This window comes from Medicago truncatula, chromosome 2, assembly GCF_003473485.1.
Source record: "Medicago truncatula cultivar Jemalong A17 chromosome 2, MtrunA17r5.0-ANR, whole genome shotgun sequence".
NCBI classification, from domain to species: domain Eukaryota; kingdom Viridiplantae; phylum Streptophyta; class Magnoliopsida; order Fabales; family Fabaceae; genus Medicago; species Medicago truncatula.
In genome coordinates this window covers 12,353,879-12,371,273 of record NC_053043.1, presented here as the reverse complement: position 1 = coordinate 12,371,273, position 17,395 = coordinate 12,353,879, and the positions used below count along the sequence as shown (strand labels likewise).

Sequence of the window (17,395 nt, the reverse complement as noted above, 5' to 3'; positions counted from 1 at the left end):
ATTGGAAGGTTTATACGAAATCTTCAAATTTAATCTATATTATTATAATATTCTTAATATTAAAAATACATGAATCATAAGCATTAGTTTAGTATTCTCTAAAAAAAATACTCTTTCAAAAAAAAAAAGTGAAAATTTCTTCATTTTCCTCTATATTTTCCACCTCCAAAGCCTTATCTTTCTCTCCCCTTCAAACTCTCAAAGACAACCTTATTTATTAGGAGTTGGCTTTTAGCCCATACATTCGATTTATTTACGAGTTAGTGTGTGGAGAAAAAAGCAGCAAACAAAATTTCTTCTCTTAATAGAAAAACTGATATATTTTGACATGTTCAGTGAGTTCGTTTTGAAAGCTTGTGTATACTTTTACCTACTTCCTCTCCTCTTTTCATGCCATCGGTGTGCTCTTTGATCTTTTGTATCGTGCAAAAACTACCATACTTGAAAAATCCCACTACGAGAATCAAAACCACTTGGGGAACTTTAGAAAATGCAACTAAAAGAATGACCCCACTTAGGAACTTTTTATTGAGAATGAATGCTCAGCTCATGAGGAAGGTGCATAAGGAAGTAAAGAGAAAGTGGATACTTTGTCCTCAATGTTAAGGGGATTCTTGGAAACACTTGGTGCAAAGAGATAGATAGTGTGCCTCGCTTTCACATTAATATCTTTCTTTCCACTCCAGTAATCTGTGTTTATCAAGATACACATCTCATATTTGTTCCCACGTAAACAAGGTTAAAGATAATGATAGATTTTAAAAGATATAAATGTAAAACTATAAACTATTTTACAAGAGTTTTACACTTCGATAAAAATATCACACCAACATCTAGGCATGGTAACGAGGTGGAGTGGAAACGGGTTTTATATTTTACTTGTTACTCTATCCACACTTAACGAAGATGAGAAAATGAATACCATCCTCGTCCCCAACAAGTTCGGGTATCCCTGTCTCATCCCCATACCCGTCGTGAATCATTTTTTTAATAAAAAATTAGATTTTTTTCAACCCCAAAGGCAATGTTGTAATGATTTATTTATCCAGCATTCACTTTAACATTTTCATGATTGAATGATTTGGTTTCACCAGCAATTTTTATAACATGCAAATTTTCAAATCAAATAATATGACATGACAATTTTTACATTTGAGGATGGGTTTGGGTATAGGTCCGGGTGGGTCCCTATATCCCTATTACCTGTCTCGTACCTGTGTTTTAAATCGGAGAAAACTCAAATTCATACTCAAACCTAATCAAAATGAGGAAAATTCGTTAAATCAGGGGTAAGTTCAGACATGTATCCATGCCTACCGAATACCAACATTTGACGAAAAATCATTATTTGGCCACATTGCTCAACTCTAGTAAGGACATTTGAAAATTGGTTCTATGACAAAATAATAGTTGTCACAATAAATGTTAGTTTGATATTTGATATTATTAACACTAATAATCAATTAAACTCAGATCAAATACTCTCACAATTACAAGTACGAAGCACACTGTTCTTTTCCTTAACATGACAACTACAAGGCAAAGTATATATTTTTTTTAAGGTACAAGGCAAAGTATATTTGTTTTCGTTCTTTCATAAAATATATCTATGTAACGAAATAAGATATGTTAATTTTAATCAATTTCAATTTCACTCCATTTTTTTTATGATGAAAAATGGTAACAAGTATCATAAGAGCATTACTTAAAAATCCAAAATAAGCAACTTTTACATAAAAAACAATGTAATTATGACTTATATTTTTAAAAACAAAATTTCCTTTCAAGTATTCCTTAACCAATGCCCTTAAAGGGCTTGTTAGCATGACCCTTGTTTTATTACACTAGTCATTAAACATAAACACAGTCTTAAGAAAACTATGCTAACAAAATTAAATGAGAAAGTAGAACAAAAAGTACCATCTAAGTCAAGGTGGCTTGAGTTCTAGTGTATTACAATAAATAAATGATAATAGAATCTATTACATCTGTTTTTTCGAACTCCACATAACTAATAAAATACAGCCAAACCAATGCCTTCCAATTCACAAATTAATGGGAATACTACGCCGTTACCCCCAACCCACAAAAAATATAAATTAAAACAACTCTCACTAAACACATTCAGCAATGCTGCAGTATATCATATTAGACTGTTCGATCAAACTTTTTACGCTCTGCAACTTCGAATCAATCTTTTGCTATCAGTTGATCAGTGTAAGGCCAATCGGGAACAAAATGTGAGAGGTTAATATAGCCACCACTGTCAAAGTGCATTTTCAAAAATTGATTAGAACAGCTGCTTCAAATATCAGAAGCTGGTTGATGACTAACATCCACTACAGCCTCTGGGTTAGTTGAGCCTGTGCCCCCAACAACAGGTAGCTGTTCCACATGTTCTGTTCCCGTAACAGAATTCCCTTGGGTGTTGGCAGGTATAGGGAACATTTTAGGATCGGAAGCTCCTGCTTCAGGTGGCACAACATCATTTGTATCAGAAAATTTCGACTTAACACGCCTAGTTTTCTTGGGGCTGCGGCTTCGGCTATAACTGCGACCACGGCTACGACTGCGTGGACTACGACTACGGCTATAGCTGCGACCACGAGACCAGCTGCGACTTCTACTGCGACCCCTGCTCCAGCTCCTACTCCTACTTCTACTTCTACTTCTGCTGCTGCTTCTGTTGATATCCCATGTTCGAACTCTATCAGGGCTACGACTGTAACTTCTGTCTCTACTTCTCTGAACATCTCTTCTGTTGTCAAATCTTCCACGTCCACGCCCTTGTCCACGACCATCCATATTATACCTATCACCTGGACCACCGCGGTCACCCCTACCCCAACCAACATTGCCCCCACGCGGAGCATCAAATCCTCTACCTCTGTTGCCCCTACCAGGAAAGAAATCACCCCTCCCTCCACTTCCACCAACTCCATCCCTCATTCCACCGCGACCACCAAAGCCACCATCCCTCATGCCTCCACGACCACCAAAGCCACCACCATCCCTCATGCCACCACGTCCACCAAAACCCCCACCATCCCTCATACCACCACCGTCCCTCATGCCGCCACGACCACCAAAACCACTGTCCCTCATGCCGCCACGACCACCAGTTTCCCAGCGCCCACCGCCACCGCCGCCACCACCAGAGTCAAAGCGATTCATCCCGCCCCTATCCTTTCCAAAGCTTGGTGGCCCACGTGAAGCAATTTGCCTTAACTCTGGAAGCACGTGCTGGTTAGCACCCTCCAAAACTTTGATTAAATCACCTGCATGTTTCCAATCCTGCTCAGAGAAAAAGGTATATGCCACTCCAGTAGCACCTGCCCTTCCAGTTCTTCCAATTCGGTGTACATAGTCCTCAACACCATTGGGGAAATCATAGTTGATCACCACCCTATAACGTAAAAAGGTCACAAAATGGTAAGAAAAATGCTTCATATAAGGTCCAAACAAAGCCAAAGACACAATACAACTAATAGGATCATCATTATCTAGCACATGCACATGCCATATAAAATGTTCAAATGCCTGCTTCATGAATAAACTTAAGAATAAACACCTTACATACAAAGAAACTAACCTTATGTCTTTAATATCAAGACCACGAGCAGCAACATCGGTGGCAACCAAAATTGGAGACTTCCCAGTCCGGAATTGACCTAAAACCCAGTCTCTCTCACCTTGAGACTTATCACCGTGAATTGCAGCAGCCCCAAAAGTTCGGCCAATACTACGGGCAAGCTGATCACATAACTTCTTTGTGGAACAAAATATTATGATCTTAGAACCCCGTTCCTGGGATCTGAGGATCTGCTCTAGACGCCTTTGTTTCTCCATTTGTGGGACAACTTCAACATACTGCCAGTTTACAAATCATTTTTATGAAGGGAAAGAATGAATTTAACTCACCAAGAAAACAAAACAAAATTACTATACATGCACCTAGAACAGATGGTTGGCAGCAAATAGAAGTCAGAATACAAGGGTATAGCAAGTACAACACATAGACGAAGCAATACAATCTAGCTAAGCTGAAAAGATGATGTCATGATTATATATCCTAGGAAAGGGCAACTAAAAGAGAACAGATATACCCAATCACAATCAACAGGATGTTTATCAATTTCAACATGCAGCCAGATTACATATCCCTTTTAAGTGGACCTGAAGTGCAACGTGTCACAGCTTTTTTCTTATATTAAAGAACTGAAAAAATGTATTTCGCTAAGAGGTGCACCAAAAAATAATGAGTGCAACCTTAATCTCGAAAAGACAGGTTGTTTTCTAGATTTGAACCGACGACCACCAGGTCATTAAAGCAGCAATCTTAATGTTATTCCAAGGGTTGCCCTTTTATTACAATTAGTTGCTTAAATGGAATACAGAACTGTTAAAAATAAATAAATCCACACCCAGTATGATGATGAAGATACAGTTTTTTTTTTAACAAGATGAAGATACAGTCTTTATGAACGTTAAATGCATTTAATGGCCAAATAGAAAATGGCTTTAAATCAAGCGATGAAATGAATGGAAAATATAAATTGCAGTAGGAGACACAAGCCTAAATCAATTAAAAGTTTCAGTGTTTACAACTGTCAACAAAATCCAAACTTGGTGGAAAACTACATTTGAAGACATGGATCAAGTGTTGAATTTAATAGAAAAAATAAATTGCAATAGAAGAGAAGCCTAAATCAACTAAAAGTTAAAGTGTTTAACAACTGTCAATAAAATCCGAACTTCGTGAAAAATTACTTTTGAATACATGCTCCATTTTGGAAACTTCAACAAATACCACAAAGTCAAATTGTACTATGAAAGATTTGAAATGGTATTCCTGTATTTAGATTTCAGATATACATAACACACAATGAGAAATAAAACCCTGAAATCTACGCTAAACTCCGCTCAAACCAGAAAATATGGTTTTCATAATCGATTCTGAAAATTCCTTTCACTATAGATACAAAACAGAATTCAGTTGCTAAAATTTATTCACGATATACTCATTATTATATATGATACTTCCAGACTTGTGAGAAATCAGCAATTAATAGTCACAGAATAAAATACAAATTGATCACAATGGAAACATTGACATTTCAAAGCATTGACAAAGCAAGATAAAAATAAATAAATAACTAATTAAATAAAAACATTGGTTTAGTTTCAAAGCGAGTGGGCGTTAATTGAATACCTGTGTGATAGATTTATTTGCAGCAAGCTCATCTACATTTCCAATGTTAACTTGAACAGGATTTACAAGAAGATCGCCTGCAATTTTTCTAACTTCTTTTGGCCAGGTTGCAGTATACATGAGAGTTTGTCTACGTGGTGGAATCTCATTCACAATCTTACGGATTTGAGGCTCAAAACCCATATCAAGCATCCGGTCAGCCTCATCAAGCACAAGGAGTGAAACTTGCCCAAAGTCAATTTTTTTCATTTCAAGTATATCATTGAGCCTGCCAGGTGTGGCAACAACAATGTCTGCCCCCCGATCTAACTCTTTTAGCTGAAGGGCTTTAGGCGCTCCACCATACAAGCACTGCAAAGGGAAACAATATCAAGAGGAGCACCAACTGATGAAAGCCAATATAAATAAACTTAACTCTACACACGCAAAAATGATAAAAATGTTCATAACAAACCGTGCAAGATACTCTTGAAGACCGTGCAAATTTGAAGACCTCCTCTTGGATCTGTGTTGCAAGTTCACGTGTTGGAGCCAAAACCAAAACGGTGGGTCCATTCAGAGAATTATTGCGTCGCTGCCTAAGAAGAATGAAGGCCGGCATTAAGTAGCCTAGTGTTTTTCCAGAGCCTGTTTTGGCAATTGCCACTATGTCTCTACCTTGTAGGGCAATAGGCCATGTTTGAGCCTGTATTGGTGTTGGATTTGAGAAGCCCGCTGAACAAACCTAAAATCAAAGTATACATGACAGGCAATCAGACCACTCAACAGTGCACACATCCAACACCTTTAGATTAAGAAAACACAAGTGCATTCAACGGTTTGAACGACAGACAATTTAGCATACAATGAACAAAAGGACACATAGGTTGTGGTTGCTTACTGAAGCAACTTGAGGCAATAAAAAAAGGCAAAAAAGACATAAGAGGCGGAGCCAATAAGCAACAAATCCCAGGTCTCATACGCTGAAATTTGAATGAAGGGTCATCCACACTTATATAAGATGCCCATGAAAGGCTCCAGCCATCCTTTTTGCAGGCTCCAAAAATCAGGATAGTAGTTGCACGTGTAATTGTGCCAATAGCAGATTAGCAGTGCAGCGTACGACATATGCTCAGCTCTGGAGCAGATATCGCACCTGCGACAAGAGTTTAAAAGTAAAATTTAAGTTAAAACAGTGATGAAGAGGAGTGCAAGTGGAAAACCATTACTTTTCTAGAAGCACCAAAGCATCCAATACCATATAACAAGACAGAACAAACTTACCTCTTGCAATATCTCTGGAGGGAACCCGGTAGAATCAAATGTCATGAATGGGGGTGGAATGTTGTCACCCTGTCCAATAAGCGGTAAATACTGAGAAACAACTCATAAAATAAATATATGAAAAGCACAAACCATCTATAACTTATCATATTACATATGCAAAATCTAATCTAAAGCTATAAAAACTGATGGTTCACTTCTCTCCTTTGGAGCATCTTAATTCTAATATATACGCAAATCATAATATCAAGAATGCCTGGTGAGCTTGGAAGGCCTGGCCCATATATTATTTGTATCAAGATATTAAAATAGGTAGCATTCACAACTGCAAAAAGAATAGCACAGACCGATGCTGTAACTTCATGTTGCTGACAGTATAATTCAGCTGCTGAGAGATCAGTAACATCTGAAGATCCACCATACGGAGGCCTCGTAAAAGAGTTACTTGAAAGAGCAGAAGGTCCTCCTATCGGAGGAGTGAACATGTTGCTCATAGCATTCCCAGTAATACCACTTCCATTTCCACTGGGGACATTATTTTGAAAAGGGGAATTGCCAATCCTCATATCCTGCAAAGATGTTTTATAGAATCATCAATAAGTAACATATTGCATTAGAATATCAAACAACCATTATCAGGAGGAATACAATGAAAAATCAACTCAATACATACAAACAATCAGAAAACAGATGAAGCTTTGAAACATGCATTATCAACACAAAACAGTGTTGAGGTGGTCAAGTTGAAAAAAACTACTTCTAAGGCACACGAGCACTGTGTGACTAGCTAAAGGAACAATGCTTTAGGAATTCTTTTGGGTGCCTTTTGGTTACTTCAATTTCTGAGATTTTTGCCCTAAAAGTGCATAAATTATCTCCAAGCCAATACTCTTGATTTATCGTGTTCAAATGGAAATATAAATGAAGTTTTCAGAAAAAGTGCAACATTAACTATAGTTTTCAGACCAATGCATCATTTTGTGGGATGGCAGAGACAATGAGGGTTTTCCAAATATTAACTTGTTATTTTATTATTTTAAACCGTTGATCACATTTTGCTAAATAGATTGAAATAAATTTATTAAAATAAATTGAAAACATCAGTCTAACCATAAAAAACCAACCACAAATAATATATGCAATTCAAAGTTAATATATAGAGATTTATAGGTAAAAGTGTCGATCTTTAGAATTAATACATATCATAGCATTAAATCGTTGTTCAATTCATGTAACTAACTTCGCCAAGTGGGATGACACTTGGTTTTTGTCGTTTTATAAAAATGGAAAATTGAAGCAATGAATTAAACTTCAAAAGATATTAAAAGAAAAGGTACCTGCGGATTTCTGGGAATCGGCATTTGGGTCATATCTGGCTGCTGACGACCCATTGGTGGCATCTCTTTATTAGAATTATAATAATAGTCATTTCCACCTCTACCATGTAAATTGTCCTCGTGTCCCATCTTTTGTGCAACAGGATGCGCATTGGATGTATGACCATGCATCATTCCTGGACTCATCTGGTTCTGAAAGTTAGGACCATGTTGGTAAAATAAATCAGAACCACCCTGCTGTGACTGCATTGTCGGGGTAGACTGTTGCATGCCGCCTGAAAAGCCCCTGAATTGTTGTGGCTGGCCAGCATTAACACCTGCATTAGGCACCTGACCGGAACTAACTTCAGCAGGAATGTTTTGGTTGTTTTGAACAGGCAAGCCACTCCTTTGTGGATACTGTGACGGTGAGAAACCAACTTGGCTTCCATTTTTAAACTCTGCTTCCTCCATCTTCGGCATTGCAGGTTTAAAATCATGTTGATTTTCAAAGGGCTGGTTATGTATATTATGCTGATTCTGCTGGGGGTTCGGTTGCCCAGATGGGTGCATGTTCGGCTGAATCTGCTGTGAGTTAGGTTGCCTAGGCGAAATCATGTTTTGTTGATATCCCATATAATGCATATTCTGAGGAGTAAATTGCGGCGCTTGCGGTTGCACAAGCTGCGAACCGTGATCCTGAGAATTCCCCTGTCCAAATTGTTGTGGACGAGGAATCGCCTGTGGAGGCATCTGATGATGCATTTGCTGATATTGCTGCTGTCCTTGATACTGCATCATCGGCTGCCCTTGAGGCTGCATCATCTGTGGTCTACTTTGGTGTAACCCAGGTTGTTGCGCCGGTTGTGGCTGCACAGGCTGAGCAGTCTGAGAAGACTGCTGCTGAGCCGCCTGCACCATATGAGGACTTTGCTGCTGCGGCATCCCTTGACCATAATGACCGCCCTGCTGTTGTTGTGAAAGCTGCTGCACTTGCATCATCTGTTGCCCATGCTGTTGTTGCCCCACCCCACCAGCTGTCATCGAATGAGCAACAGGTATAGGCGCCAAGCTCGGCGTAGAAGCCGCAGGAGCTGGCGGATTCACCGGCCCCGGCTTTTCATATTGAGTAACATTAGTTTCAGGATTCCAATAATACAACAAACCAGTACTTCCATCAATCAAACCTTTCCACGGCGTCGGTAACGTAGGATCATCAGGTGCATATCTAGGACCAGCTGCCTCTGTTGTAGCCATATTCAAACACTGTATATCTCTATCTATCAATCTCTACAATCATAAAACATAATATTCTTAATCCTGATCTTAACCCAGATTAATAAATAAATAAATAAATAAACAAAAGAACCAAAATCACCAACACTAAACAAATTTTTCATTCTTCAAGAAAAAAAAATAATTACAAACAAAATAAAAGCGAAATCGTGTATTAAAGAACCCTAGGAAAGAAAAGGATTGAAATACCTTAGGTTTTGTGAGAATCTAGAAGGTAGTGTTCATGATTCGCGTGAAGGATTGAAAGTGAAGAGTGAGAACCAGAACAGAGGCAGCGTTTGGTTTCTTGAAAGAATGAATTGTTTTGGTTTAAATTAGGGTTGAAGAATAGTAGTAGAAGAAGGGAATAGAATAGAGAGATGGAGTACTGCGGCCGTTGGATTGGAAAATTATGATCGACTTTTCGATGGTTGTGATCGTTGGTTGCGTGTTTATGCGGTGTTCGCTACTTATATTCGACCCTTGGATTTTATTTTGCTAAGAATATCTCAATTTAAAATAAAATAAAAACAATATATACTCTACTTTATAGTTTTTTTTTTCTTCTTATGTAGATCTCTCAAGGGTTTCTTCATCTCTTTACACTCGAGTCATCAACTTTTTGTGAGAGTCTGTTTTCCAATCGTTTTTATCTGTACTTTAAAACTGGTTATTAATGTAGCACGAGCTTATTGGCTTTCCTTGCCTATCCATGGTGCATTTCATCAGGTATGCAATTAAGTTTTTTGATATCCAGTAGTGTGCGGCACTGTCTCTGCAATCAAAGGCGTTATCATGTAGTATTTTTAGTTTGCTAAGCATTTCTTCAATTGTTGGCAAATTTACGTCATGATGGGTGATAGACTGCAAGGAGGTAGGATGGAAAGGGTTTACACATGGCACTTCTATTTCTTAATTGATTGTAACTTAATTGCCATTCGATTACGAGGATTTTGTGGATCCCAGACTCACATGTATTGACATCGGTTTGTTCTCTTGGTTATGATATGTGTGACAAGAATCCCGAGCCTTTATAAGCAAGATTTTGTTTCCATTTTGGAGGATGCAAATGACAACTTTCAGGAACTTGAACACTTTTTGCATGAATCGGATTTTTCATTCCTGAATTATTGCAATACTAGAGTACTTTGTTTCCATATCAGTGTCGTAATTGAAAACAACATAGTTATTGGCATTAAAACGTTGTTAATGGTTAGTTTTTTATTAAAGGATTTCGGAAATTCCGGCATTATTGGAATACTAGAGTACATTGATTTGCTTTGAGAAAATTCCGGACATGTTTCAAGACCATGATTATATAAATAGAGGCTTTGTGCAGTTTGTTTCAAGACCATGAATTTATTTACACGTATGATGAATGGATACGGGTAAATATTCAAATCATTAACAATATACCAGATGTTGCCCAGCCGGTTGGAGCAAGGCCACATGTGAGTCGTACTGTGTAGATAGAAGATTCAAAAGTGCATGAAACTCTGATGTTGGAAGGGGGTGAGGCGTGTATTGCTCGTTTCGTGCAAGAAGGAAGGCTTAAAAATTCGATGACGATTGAGACAATGACCCATATTCCTCTGAAAACATGCATCAATCTAAACAACCAGCAACATGTTTCACAACTTGCTTCTTCTTTGGCTCAGATTATGCGCATAGGAGTGCATTTTGCTGTTGATCCACACATGAATAGGGATGGAGTAATGCCCCTTGAAAATTCGGATGGTCAAAAACAGTTGAAGCGTTAAAGGTTTGAGGATAGCGAAAAAGTTGCTGAGGATAGTCAGAATGGTGCAGATGTCACTGTTTTGAGTAGGGTAGATAGTAGTAATGTTGTAGAACCTCGTGATGTTGTAATGAATGAGTCTGCTTCGGCAACATACCCTAATGTAATGGCGGGATATGGGCACCAGGCTCGCCAAGGAAAATGAGTTTTATTAGCTGGAACTGTTGGGGTCTGAGTAGCCTGAGCATAATTCCCACTCTTAAGCACCTTGTTTGAACATACAAACCATAAGGAATATTTCTATCTGAAACAATGACAACCTTAAATAAAATTGAAGAATTAAAGATATCTTGTCTTTCGATTCTTGCTTTATAGTCGATATTTTCCATTAAAAAAATATATTTGTACACTCTTAGTTTTTCACTCACTCATTCAACATCTCATTTTTCTCTCCATATCTTTTCTCCTATCACATCACCAATTTATCACATAATATATTTATACACCTTTTTTTTTTCTCTTTGAAATTTATTTTCCTTTTTTATTTGAGTAAAATAAAAATAATTTTTTTTAAATAGATGATATTTTTTTTAATAATTATTCCTTCAAAACATAATTTAATAATTATGTTATTGATGAGATTTTAATATTTTAAAATGACTAAAGTATAAAGTAAGAATATTAAAGGTTGTTATTTTAACAAACTCATATTGAAGTATAAAGTAAGAATATTAGGTGTGAACTTTTGAGAAGTATTTGGAGCTTAATTATGAGTTGGTTCAACATCCATTATGTGAACTCGCTTTTTGTGTATGATCATATTGCACAATTTGAAAATTTATGTGGTATTTCAAGACATACATGGTCGTCGTTATAACTGATTTGGTTAGTGTGTGTTTGGACTTTTTGAATGAAATGGGATAATCCTATTTTTTTTATTGCAAGGAGGAATTGATTGTTCACTTGTTCGACAAAGTCAAACATCTTTTATTTTGTTGGTTAAGACGAAAAATCCAAACTTAACCTTTGATAACTTAATCTGATTTTGTTTATGAGTTCTATCTCTTAGTTTCTTCAGCTTGAAGGCTTGTTGTTTGTTGTTTTGATGCTGTAATTAGGTTTTGTAATCTTGATTTCTATCCTTCACTCCTTATGGAGGTAGAATTCTTTGTTTTGGTTAATATATTTTATTTTGCACTGTTTTTTTTATAAAAAAAAAATCATTTTGCATTGTTAAAAAAGAAACTCATAATTTGTTATATGAATCAATAATTAATACAAAATTTTCACTAACATTTTAGTAGGACTAATATTCGTTGGAGATTTTATGGGACGCACAAGGTAATTTTTCTTTTTACATCCAAATTTTGTTAATTGATAATTGAACTTGTAAAATTATATGCTTCTGTTAGAGCCGAGACCTAACCCAAGATATGTTCCAAGTGACTCTTTGTACAAAGCCTTGTAAGGAACCATGATATGCACCTCACGTAGGATCGCACGGGAACTGTGACCCCTGGAAATGATATGGACCTTCTAGTTCGGATTTGAGGTAATTTTTCATAATCTATTCACAGGCGTCCCTTAAGGACTACAATTGTCTTTAAAGGACAGCTGTCCAAGTAAAGGTTGAAGAAGCGAAACTTTAAAGATATACTATAAATACTAACTCGCGAATACTTGATCTCTTCTCCTCAACTTGGGGCTCATACTCATGTACCTGAGACAATCCGACTTTATCACTCCTGCCCCCACTGCCCCTTCACATCCGACCGACCCTCCCCAATACAATTATAAACTACATCCCCGGACGCACGAGAAGTATGAAGGGTGGGGGTGGGAAAAGAAAATCTTTAAAATTAAAGTAAAGCCGTTAACGGTCCATCTAAATCCGGGTACCCATCTCTTAGAAAATAGAAAACGGTATTTTATTTATTAAAAAAAGAAAGTAGAAAACACGGAAAAGGACTTGAACATTCTATGCAGGCGGTTGACAATAGTCTCCCAAAAGTCCTAGTTACACCAACCATCGCTTCTTTCGCTCAAATGTTCCTCTGTTAACACGAAAGAGTGTGTCATTCATCTCTGTGAAACACAACAAGACAGGTTCGTTCAAATAATTGTTATAGCCATGGACACCGAGGCTGCCACCACTCCACAGTTCGCGCTGTCCGATACAGACATCAACTGGGACAGGTAACTCAAAATAACAATAACTACCTTCACCTCTATTTTTTGTCTTTAACATTACTCAACCGACACACCACATATAAGTGTTATATAGGTGTCAGACACATGTTTAAAGACCACCCAAGTACATTAAAAAACAATTTTATTTAGACTGTCTTGTCCGACACGTATCCTTTGCGTCAGACACTGCAACAACATGCATAGTCTAAACGTGTCTGTGCTTCGTAGCTAGCTGCATGTTTGGAATCACGGCGAGTCAATCCAATTGTATATGCTATTTTCATTGGTTATCCTAGACAATAAGCCGAAAAGAACAATGTCATAAGTTGTTTTCATAAGTTATTCACAGTCTCTTATTTCAGTGGATAAGCTTAAACAAGTCATTCCCAGCAGGCCCATAAGATTGCTAAGTAAAGTTTGATCGATGTTTATTTTAACCTTAATTGAAGCGCATTAACCTCGTGTCCAATCACTTGATTATATAATCTCTATTTTAGGACGCTGAAAAGTTAAAAGTTGGCCTTGAGCTAAGTATTTTTTAGAGTTTCCCTAATTATTATTATTATTTTGAAAATTTTGTAATTAGGTTGGATAAGACCAGGTTCCACATCATTGGTGCAGTACTCTTCACGGCTCAATCAGCATTACTTCATCCAACAGCAGTGGTGAAGACAAGGATGCAAGTAGCTGCTTCAGGTCTCTCTAACATGAAGGGAATGTCAGTGTTCACTCACATTTTGAGGAGTGATGGAATTCCTGGAATCTTTAGAGGTTTTGGAACTTCTGCTATTGGATCAATGCCTGGTAGGGTTTTAGCCCTTACATCTCTTGAGATGTCAAAGGACTTTATGTTGAAACACACTCAAGGTAGCGATATTCCAGAAGCATCACGTATTGGCCTTGCAAATGCTGTTGCTGGCATGGTTTCAAACTTGGTTTCTTGTGTTTACTTTGTGCCTTTGGATGTGGTAAGTAATATTTTTAGATGCTTTTCCATTGGTGGACAAATATTACAATTATGTATGTATATTTAAGCAATTATGGTAGCTTAAATTATGGTTTTTGCATAGGTCCTTTAGTCTTGATTGATCATTGTGAATAATTTTGGTTAATGTTTTCTCAGATTTGCCAAAGGCTAATGGTTCAAGGTCTTCCTGGAACTACATATTGTAAAGGACCATTTGATGTTATCCGAAGAGTAGTGCATGCTGAGGGTGTTCGTGGCTTGTATAGAGGTTTTGGATTAACGGCTGTATCGCAGTCCCCTGCATCTGCACTTTGGTGGGGTTCATATGGGGCAGCACAACACATAATTTGGAGGTACATTCATGTCTTGGAATTATCTACTAAATATTTGAGTTTCTAAAGTTTCTTTCTTCCTTTTATGGTAGTAATTTAGTTATGGTTATTGGTTGTAGGAGTTTAGGCTACAAAGATGACATGGAGAAGAAGCCTTCGCATGTGGAAATGGTGACAGTTCAAGCTACTGCTGGGATGGTAGCTGGTGCTAGTTCATCTGTTATCACTACTCCCATAGATACTGTAAAAACACGACTTCAGGTATATGAAACTTGTGTTTCTGCAGTTAAAGAAAAAGATTTTGGCCTTGTTTGGATTTAGTTTCTAGTTTATAAGAGTTTCTCAATCAAAATACATTTATGATTTCATTAATGAAAAAGCTCTTATAAGCTTACAAGTGCTTATTGGTGAAGTTTAAGAGGAATTCTTGAAATGTCGAGATGCTGAAGCTATTCAACCTATATGAGAAGTTCTTATTGGACAAAACTCAGTTCTTGTTGAAAAATCTATGCAAACAGATCTGGATTCACATGCCTTTTCACGCTGTAAACGATAAATGAGATGGACAGTTTATATTACACAATAGCAAAATTAGTTTAAACTTACTCAATTGTTAATTCGAGATTTCGGACAGTTGGGATAGAAAATTGTGTGACACAATTTCTGCACCATATCCAAATTCCTCTACAAACTGTCTCATTTAGAACTTAGGATTGATATTCATTTTTCACTCAATCAATCAATTGGTATTTCTTTTGTCGAGTACATACTTTTAATTTTTGGTTGACTTTAATATGGTTGTTTTGGATGTGTCACTTTTAATTTTCACATAGGTTATGGACAACTATGGTTCTGGAAGACCATCAGTATTGAAGACAGCAAGAACTCTCCTTAAGGAAGATGGGTGGTGGGGATTTTACAGAGGGTTTGGACCAAGATTTTTGAATATGTCACTTTATGGAACAACGATGATTGTTACTTATGAACTGATAAGTATGTCACATCTTTTTTTTATTTATACAGACATCAATTTCTTTTATATGGCTAGTTCATATGACTATGAGCCGCACTTCTCTTTATTTTTCTATGTTGCATGATGTGATTTCAACTACCTGTTATATGGGATTGTTTTTTATTCTAAGCAAGATTTAAACTAAGCTGTATCCTAATTCTAGTTTGTTTTTTCCCTCTCCATCACTGTCGTTTGTTTACCGAGAATGTTCATTGAATTTATTTCTGAATTCTGTAGGTGCCAAAAAACTTAGCTGATTTCTAAGAAAGATGATTCTAATGTATTTCTTGTTTTTGTATATATACTTGTAAATTCTATTGCACGAAGTATCTTTATAATTATCCTGAATCTGAATGATAATCCTGTGGTATATTTCATTCCAATGAAGCCTTATTTGTTTTCTCTTTTAACCATTTTAACAGAGAGATTATCAGTACAACCAACTCTGAGGTCTTTTGCTTAAGAAGTGCATCCTTGCCAGGATGTCGGAGACAAAGAATCAAGCTTTATTTTAGCTTGTGCTCAGGGACAACAAATGAATAGATTCCTTCATCCTCAAGAATTGCATGATGCAGTACGACAAGGCCTAATTGGTTTAGTCTAACCATACTTTACCGCGTATTGCAGTTGGGGGAATTTCTCAAAGATGTGACTCCTTTTCTATATTTTCAACTAACACAGAACTTTTGTTTCTTAAAAACTGCAAATAGGGTAACTTTTTATTCTTTTGTGAGGGGTAACATGGAGAATTGTAGTTTTAGAACTTTTTTTCATTTTCATTTCTAGGGATGTTACTCTTAGTCAGAGCTTAAACTATCCATGCAATTTTGAAGATAATGTAAAGGTTACAAATTTCTTCTCTCGACATTATCGTTCTGTCACAGTCTGATTGTGATATATTTTAAGGGCTTCGTGAATTGATACTAAATTGTTTTGGAATGAGATAATTTGAATTGTTTGCTTGTTTGCAAATTTAAGCAAATATAATTTGTTAGGAAGGAATACAAAGGCTAGAAAAATTCATGATAGGCTGTATGAAAAAATGCTGAGTTGAGTTGCAACTCGGTCATCCAAAAGTGATTGTTGAGAAGTCTATCAAAAGTTCAAAACTGGCTCTTTTAGTGATTGTTGATATTCTTTACGAGAAATAATACCTTTCAAGATTTCAGTTGCATAGTTTGGATTGGTAATGGGTCGAGCGATTTTTGTAATGAATTAGAAATAACTTACTTACCCCCTGCTAAGAATTTCGTCAAGTCCCAAAACTTAGAATCTCTAGTTTAATCTCAACTGAGAGACAACTGTTTCTATACACCTTAAAAAATCATCCGTCAACAAGACGCCTTTTATAAAGGACAAAACCGTGAAGAGTTTACATCTAAAATGGACAATACCTCACGATGTGGTGCTCAAGGGTGAAAATAAACAATTTACATAGCCAACGATTCTTTAAAGTAATTTATAATTTATTGCAAATAAATGAAAATATTTATATGGGGTGATTGGTAGCCACTACTACATTTATGACTTTTTGTAACACTTACTCACCTTGTGATTTTGTAACATTTTCGAAAAAATGTTTCATACTCGTAACTCTCGTTTTATTCTGTTATGTATTTTTTTAATAAGTATCGAAAAAGACATGTAATTTTATTATTTAAAATCTCTAACCAACCATAAATATTTAAGTTAAAAATATCAAAATCACTTTGAAAATTATTTTTAATTTTTTTTTTTTATATCTATAACAAACGTGACATCTATCTCATAAGAAAAGCCTAACTCAATTGGGTTGAATATTCTGTTCGAGTTCTCATTCATCCACCTACATCTTCCGCCTCCCTAGGTAATCCCTCATTGGCGTCACCTCCTTTCTCCGATGGCGTCATAGTCTTCTATTCTAACGTCTTCATTCCTTCAATTTTACCTCGGTTTACTCTCATCGTTGTTCGATTTGTTTCATCTGTTTCCAGGACCGTCCCTGTGAAATAGTAGACTCGACTCTCTTTTTAAAATAGGTTCCTATTAAAATAAAACGTAATTTTTTTGTGTAGCTAAATTTCATTAAAAGAAAATCAGAATCAGAAGAA

At 36.5% G+C, this 17,395-nt stretch overlaps 2 protein-coding genes across 2 annotated transcripts; one reads left to right on the top strand and one right to left on the bottom strand.

Annotated features, from left to right (window-relative positions):
- Window positions 1–1,897: 1,897 nt before the first annotated feature.
- On the bottom strand, window positions 1,898–9,469 carry LOC11420002 (DEAD-box ATP-dependent RNA helicase 46). Its single transcript, XM_003594578.4, has 8 exons — window positions 9,277–9,469; window positions 7,813–9,081; window positions 6,823–7,044; window positions 6,476–6,544; window positions 5,667–5,936; window positions 5,213–5,563; window positions 3,593–3,870; window positions 1,898–3,406 (listed from the first exon to the last, which is right to left on the bottom strand). Exons 2-8 carry the CDS (start codon window positions 9,046–9,048, stop codon window positions 2,305–2,307), a joined length of 3,528 nt encoding a protein of 1,175 aa, XP_003594626.2. The 5' UTR covers window positions 9,049–9,081; window positions 9,277–9,469; the 3' UTR covers window positions 1,898–2,304.
- Window positions 9,470–12,736: 3,267 nt separating this feature from the next.
- Window positions 12,737–16,025, top strand: LOC11410190 (solute carrier family 25 member 44). Its single transcript, XM_024776326.2, has 6 exons — window positions 12,737–13,000; window positions 13,581–13,962; window positions 14,118–14,314; window positions 14,413–14,554; window positions 15,127–15,286; window positions 15,728–16,025. Exons 1-6 carry the CDS (start codon window positions 12,936–12,938, stop codon window positions 15,766–15,768), a joined length of 987 nt encoding a protein of 328 aa, XP_024632094.1. The 5' UTR covers window positions 12,737–12,935; the 3' UTR covers window positions 15,769–16,025.
- The last annotated feature ends 1,370 nt before the right edge of the window (window positions 16,026–17,395 follow it).

Coding starts and splice junctions, on each gene's coding strand:
- LOC11410190 (XM_024776326.2), top strand. CDS start 12,936: ATGGACACCGAGGCTGCCACCACTCCACAGTTCGCGCTGTCCGATACA. Junction 14,315..14,412: donor GCACAACACATAATTTGGAG/GTACATTCATGT, acceptor TATTGGTTGTAG/GAGTTTAGGCTACAAAGATG. Junction 14,555..15,126: donor CTGTAAAAACACGACTTCAG/GTATATGAAACT, acceptor ATTTTCACATAG/GTTATGGACAACTATGGTTC.
- LOC11420002 (XM_003594578.4), bottom strand. CDS start 9,048: ATGGCTACAACAGAGGCAGCTGGTCCTAGATATGCACCTGATGATCCT. Junction 6,545..6,822: donor AACATGAAGTTACAGCATCG/GTCTGTGCTATT, acceptor CTTATTGGACAG/GGTGACAACATTCCACCCCC. Junction 3,407..3,592: donor CTTGATATTAAAGACATAAG/GTTAGTTTCTTT, acceptor TTTACGTTATAG/GGTGGTGATCAACTATGATT.